The sequence below is a fragment of the Galeopterus variegatus genome, unplaced genomic scaffold (genome assembly GCF_000696425.1).
Source record: "Galeopterus variegatus unplaced genomic scaffold, G_variegatus-3.0.2 Scaffold3826, whole genome shotgun sequence".
NCBI classification, from domain to species: domain Eukaryota; kingdom Metazoa; phylum Chordata; class Mammalia; order Dermoptera; family Cynocephalidae; genus Galeopterus; species Galeopterus variegatus.
Genome location: NW_007729937.1, coordinates 40,076 through 47,069, shown reverse-complemented (window position 1 = coordinate 47,069; position 6,994 = coordinate 40,076). Strand labels below are relative to the sequence as shown.

Here is a 6,994-nt window from a genome sequence, read left to right as displayed (position 1 = left end):
GCTTGGGAGCGCGGTGGCGCTCCCGCCGAGGGTTCGGATCCCACATACAGACCGGTTCCCACTCACTGGCTGAGTGAGGTGCGGACGCAACACCGAGGGTTGCGATCCCGTTGCCGGTCCTGGTCTGGTACGGGCGCGACACTGAGGGTTGCGATCCGTTGCTGGACACGAAAAAAATAAAAAAGAATCAGGCTGTAACCAAGTGAGCTAACCAGCCAGCCCCCGAAGGCTTTTTAACTAACCACTAGTAATATTATAAAATAGTACGTCAGTATTTCATTTCAACAATATTTATTGAGCACCTGCTATATTTCAGGCACCGTTCCATCTACTCTTATAGGATATGAGGATGAAGAAAACAGACAACCTTTGTCCTCAGCGAGTAGGGGGAAAAGATGATAATCATAATACAGAAGAAAATAGTATGGTAGATTAGGAGGTCATAGATGTTACAGGAAAAAATAAAGCAGGGTAAGGGGGTTAAGGAGTCAGCACATAAGTAAATATTAAAGCAGTTAAAATAAAATTTGAACTGAACATTTTCAAAAACATTAATAAGCTGTTCTGTCAGGAACATGTACCAAACATTTGCTGTACCCAAAGCATTTACAGTCCATTGTTATGGGAAGAAAAAAAGAAGTAGAAGGCACAGGTCATGTTCTTGAGGGGCCTGTGATCTGAAGCTGTAGGTTTCTTCTTTCCTCCTCATATTCCACTAGTGTTTGCCATAAATTCAGCAATTCTATACAATGTCCATACATCACTCTTTCTATTCCTGTTTTAAAATCAACTGCTCATGTGACTACCATGGTAGAAATTCCCATCCCACATTGACTCTTCCTGCCCTGCTGTCTGTGTCATTTCCCTATTTCAGGTGGGGGGTAGGGTGGGAAAGAGAACTGTCCTCCATAGTTAGACCTTGCCATTTTCCAATAAATAACGTGGAACACAGAATTTTACATCTTCTCAGGGACCTTAGAGATGATTGAGTACAATGGAAGAAATGGAACCAAGGAAGTTTGGCAATTGAGCTCAAATCATATTGTCATTACTGCAAGAGACAGAAAGGGAGGGCTCTGGTGCAGGGCTCACACTATGTCACCATACAGTCAGAGGCTCTCAAAGCCCTTCACAGTGTTGGAGACTGAACACCCATTGTCTCTCTGCTGCAGGTGGTTAACAGAGGGGACCCCTATCCTCAGGAGGTAGGTGCCACTGTCCAAAAAGTCATGGAAAGGCTGAGTTACTCCAACCCTTACCGACTGGTTTGGCAGTCCAAGGTAGGTGGCTTCTACACATTTGTGGGCAGTCAGCTCTTTTGAAAAAGTCTGTTTTAGAACTTGGTTATGAAATGATTAGATTTGGCTCTTTCACATAGGCCATTTTGAAACCTGATTGCTCACCATAGGCAAAAAGAACTCTGTAAGCAAGATAGAAAGGGGAAATCAAGTGACTAGTTGAGTTCCATTGGTTTAATACTTTATTTTTAGTTGTAATGACAGAAGCTGTTATTTATTTATATCGGGCCATTTTTTTTTTCCTTTTTTTTGGTCTTTTTTTACTGACCGGTAACGGGATCGCAACCCTCGGTGTTGCGCCCGCACCGCGCTCAGCTACTGAGCGGGAACCGGTCTCCACATGGGATCCGAACCCTCGGTGGGAGCGCTGCTGTGCTCCCAAGCGGCGCACTCTCCAGTGCGCCACCGGGCTGGCCCTGGGCCAATTTTTAGAAGGGTTCAAATTTCGATGTGGAAATACCAAAACCCATTCAAGCAGGGATAAAGGGTGGCTGTCACCCTTAACAGGCAGGTGTGTGTGCCCAGGGTGGGGGTGGTGGGTGTGCTACAGACAAGTCAGGAGAAATGGTCCATTTACACAATCATCCTCCTTTCTCGTAGGTTGGTCCAATGTCCTGGTTGGGTCCTCAAACAGATGAGGCTATCAAAGGGCTTTGTCAGAGGGGGAGGAAGAATATCCTTTTGGTACCAATAGCATTTACCAGTGATCACATTGAAACGCTGTATGAACTGGATATCGAGTACTCTCAAGTTTTAGCCAATGAGGTAAATGTTCCCCTCTGGTTTATTAATCCCACCATGATTTGTTTTCAAAGGGAACTTTCTCTGCAGCCATTTAATTGTATCATTCAAAAATATTGTTTACCATATATGTCTGCATGTATTCCATCCTCCTTGTTCTGAATAATACTTCATCTGAGTAATAACCTCAACACATCACGTTGATTTCACATCATCAGTGGGAGAGGACATTTGTACCTTTGTTAAACCAGGTGGCCCAGGGATCGCTGTGGCCAACATCATTTTTAGTTCAGGTTACTGTACCACTTGAAAGAAATAACAACTCCATTTCTTTAAGAAAAAAGAATTGTGCTTCTCACCAATTCTGAGGAAAAAATTTTATTGTTCCATAATTCCTTTTCTTTGCCTAATAGTGTCCTTTTCTTGGGCTATTCCACTGCTGTTTCTCATGGGTTTCAAGGTGTATAGGAGACATCATTTCAGAGAAGAGCGTGGAATGAACGTGGAAGCAGTGTGTGCTGCAATTTCCTTGAGCCCTTCATACACTCACTTAATTAGCTGTTTTCTCCCATGTTGTGATCAATCTGATTATTGAAATGACAAATACCATCCTTGGTGTCTTGCAATGTAAGATGGATGTGAATTGTCACTCAGGGTGGAGAGAAACTATTGTTCACCTGTCTTGTGGCTCCTGCAGGCTGGCCTGAAACCTGCATCTGATTTATAGCTTTGTTTTTGTGGGAAGTGTGGAAGCGTTGGGACCCAGGAAGCCCATTCCTCCCTCTCATCTGCCAGAACTCCTGGCGGCCTGGCCTTGCGGGATACTTCACCCTCTTTGGGACCAGGTGGCAGGTGCAGGGCAGGGTGGGGGCAGAACATGAGCCAGCACCTGACTCCCCCTGGGTTTTGTATGTCCATGCTGGTCATCAATCAAACATAGCTGAAGTTAGTACCTAAATTACTTGTCAGTAGTTCTGATAAAGGATTTGTGGGCGAGTTGTAATTGGCTAAGATGAGGTTGCAGCATTGTCTGTGGATTTCATTTAATGATGCCCACCATGACCTTGGCTAATTGTGAACTTGCTAAAAAGTCTTCCATGAAAGTGTGGTTTATACCAGGGTGTTTGAAAAATGCAGTTTTGTCTATTGAATGACAATTCACATTTATTCGTATTACTAAACCAAGGTTATTCTTTAGTAATCAAATGGATTATTAGTGACTAATAAATTATTCCATATAAGGAGTAAGGAAAAGCATCTAGCTACAATTTATTTCATTATTTTGATGGGAGAATATAGTATGTGTAAAACAACTAACTTACTTTAAAAAGCTATTTGGATTTTTTCCAAAATAGGAATTATTGTTTTTTGGTAACAAAAATAATAAAGATCTCAGACAGTTCAGAGAAGTATAACATAGAAAGTAGAATACACTCACAATCTTACTCCTCAGAGATAACATCTGTTAATATTTTGAAGAAAATTGGTCGCTTTTTTCTTCTAAATGTGTATATTTTAATAAAAATGGTATTCTCCTACACATTTAACAAAAATGGTATCTTATTCTGTTTTGTAATCTCCTTTTTTTTTCTTTCTTAAGGATATATTATCAATCCAGATCAATAAATATAATTAAATCCATATACTTATTTGTAACAGATCCCTGATTTGTATTCATTTAAGATATTTCTAATTTTTTACTATCATACACCACTCTGTAATAAATATTTTGTGTTTCATTTTTCCAATTATTTTCTTAGGAGAAATTCTTAGAAATGGCATTTCGATATTGATACATATTTTCCTGGATTGCTCTCTAGAGATGTATCTGTTGGCTCTCCCATCCACAGTGTCAGAGAATGCCCTTTGCCAACACTGGTTATTCCACAGTTACTGACTTTTGTGTGAAGTTTAGTTTGAGAACTATGTGTTTGCTAAATCTCAACATTTTCCCCATACCAGCCTCCTGATATTAATACTAATCAAAAAGATAAAGCAGCGAAAAGCTAGCAGCAGGAAAGGGAAAGAGAAGATACTAACTAACTGAGTAAATCATAACTAGATAGTTATTTGGGGGATAACTAACTGGAGCAGAGGTGGTACTGAAATAATCCTCAGATTTTTTTCCCAGATTTTTCTCTGTAAGAATATATTTAAAAACCCAACTCTGAATTGGATCCAATCTAGGTCCACTATACATTTTATAGTCCATAAATTAATTTACTGTATTTTAGTACTTGGGATCAAAACCAATACAAAAATTTACTTAAATGAAGCAACATTCTACTTAGATACAGTCTGTAAAAATATGCATTAGAAAAGTAAAATAAAAAAATAATGATTTAAATTGCTTGAGAATTTATCAAGTATAACCTCAAAAATTGTTTGGAGACAAACCATCCGTGGAAAGGTGTAATGGGGTGGGGGAAGGACATAGAAATTGAAGAGCAATTGATGATAATAGAATCATATATAGCTGGCCCAATAACTATTTTTCATGCATGAACACTTGAAGTCAGACTTTGGTTGTGTATGTATATCTGTGCGTGTTTATTTATTTTTCTTGTAGCTGTCAGTTGCTTTAAAAACAAAAACCAAAGAACAAAAGGAAAATAAATGTCTGTGTTTTTTCCTCCCTTTTCTCATTTGATTCAGTGTGGAGTTGAAAACATCAGAAGAGCAGAGTCTCTTAATGGAAATCCATTGTTCTCTAAGGTATCTACAGTGTTACAACCATTTTAGTAGAACATACTGAGAGTAATCCTCTGAGAAACTTGCAGAATATTGGTTTTTCTCACATATTAGAACATTTGGAGTTCCAATTAATTACGAAAGTAAAATTGAATTCTTTATCTACTCACTCTTTTTTCCTTAGATACCCCCAATTTTCTTATTTCTACCCACTTGTAACTATGTCTAATTTAAAACCTACTTTTCAGAGAGAAGGTTCAGGGGGGTGGGGTAGGAGGATTTCACTTTCTGTAAGCTGAGGATTCTCAGGAAAGGAAGATATTGTAGAATTTGGTTCACAACTCCGATTCAAAGAAACCCCAAACAAGAGTGACTGATTATCTGGGCAGTTGGGTGGGAGGACTGTTGGCTGCTGCTGACTGTTCTTGTCTGTCTCCAGGCCCTGGCTGACTTGGTGTCCTCGCATATCCAGTCTAATGAGCTGTGCTCCACACAGTTGACGCTGAGCTGTCCGCTCTGCGTAAACCCTGTCTGCAGGAAGACTAAATCCTTTTTCACCAGCCAGCAGCTGTGACCTCCGCCTGAAGACCACATGGGATTAGGCAAATGCCCAACTTTCAGATACCCCCAATGGGGAGGGGGACATTAGAGATCAAGGAGCAAAGCCACATTAGTACAAGTGCCAGCCTTTAGGCACAAATTTCATGATTTCTTGAGGAGCTGACTCTGAAATCCTTATTGAGGGATTTCTATTTTTATATACCTGTACAGTAAGCATTTATATTCCCTCTGTCTGGGTGAAGTTACTAGTTTGGAATGTCCATGAGGACATTAAAAAAATGAGCTTTAAAAATTTATTTTATGAGATGCACATCTATTTTAAATACAGCTTTTGGTTTTATTGCCCAAAAAACCTCCTGAAAGGGTATGGAGTGTCCCCTGTGTGTGCTGTCACTGTGAATGAGATCTGTTTACAGTTCCATGCATATAGTTGTAGTTCTTTAAATGAACATAGTTGGGTATATGAAATGTAATTTGAAAGAGAAACGTTACCTGGTCTTTCCCCAAGCCTGTGGGTTGCAGAATGGCAGTGAGGTAGTTTGGTTACCTACAATGTCTGCTTTGCCAGTGAGGCCACCATCAATTGTCGTTTTGGCATTTGTGCATGGGTCTCACTTTCCTCACCATAAAACTGAATCAAGTACAGATTTCAGAAGTGCTCTGAGATTCCCCAGGCACACAAGGCTAATAAACTTGTAGAAAGCCAGCGTTAGTTATCCATGCCTTGGTAGGAGTCAGTGGTGCCACAGGGAAGGGGTTCCCGCTGCTTTCTGTCTCCAAGGACAGCGCTGCTGGGAAGTGCTAATGACGAGCATTGTCTTTAAATCTCCTCCCGGACCCTAGCAAGCCTTCCCGGCCAGGGCCAGCATCATCTTTATCTTAGCTGATGTCTCCTTTCTGCACATTTAACAATTATTTTATAAAGCCAACTACATTTTGTAACCTTGAATTCTTTGTTACTTACAATTTTTTATTATAAAAATTATATAGCCATACAAGAGGACATTAGGAAAAAACAAAAAGGAAAAACAACCACTCTAATGCAACAAATGCTCTCATATTATCTTATTTTATGCCAGTCTTTTCCTGTGGATATATTTAATGCCATTGCCACCTTGAATTTGTGAGTGAAATGTTGTTCTAAAAATGTAGAAATAATGTTGGATTAGAATCTGATCTTCTATATTTGAATTTAAATGGATTAAAAGATCTCTGATGGATCCATGAAGAAACTGTAATGATCGCTTTCTCTTTCCCCCAAGCCCTAAAACTTTGCTCTTCAAAAGAGCATTTCTTTTTTTTTTATAGCCATTTCATAAAGTGGAAGTATTAGGGGATTCATAGATTTTCTATAGTCAGGATTTGCTGCTAATAAGTGTTAGGACATCACTGAGGTTTTAACCAGTTTGATTCATGCTATATTCAGGATTTGCTGCTAATAAGTGTTAGGACATCACTGAGGTTTTAACCAGTTTGATTCATGCTGTCTGTTTAATCAAAACTGATCAAAATTTGGGCTGGCCCGGTGGCGCACTGCTACAGTGCGCCGCTTGGGAAGCGCGGCGGCGCTCCCGCCGAGGGTTCGGATCCCATATACAGACCGGCCACTCACTGGCTGAGCGAAGTGCGGGCGCAACACCGTGGGTTGCGATCCCGTTGCCGGTCCCGGTCCCGTACGGGCGTGACACTGAGGGTTGCGATCC

General features: G+C 40.3%; 1 protein-coding gene across 1 annotated transcript in view; it reads left to right on the top strand.

Moving 5' to 3' along the window:
- The window catches only part of FECH (ferrochelatase), a 40,587-nt gene extending 34,068 nt beyond the window's left edge, over positions 1-6,519 (top strand). The window contains exons 8-11 of the mRNA XM_008586094.1: positions 1,173-1,280; positions 1,899-2,063; positions 4,695-4,754; positions 5,170-6,519. Coding sequence (XP_008584316.1) covers positions 1,173-1,280; positions 1,899-2,063; positions 4,695-4,754; positions 5,170-5,304 — 468 coding nt within the window. The 3' untranslated portion in view covers positions 5,305-6,519. The remainder of the gene's footprint in view (positions 1-1,172; positions 1,281-1,898; positions 2,064-4,694; positions 4,755-5,169) is intronic.
- Positions 6,520-6,994: the final 475 nt, after the last annotated feature.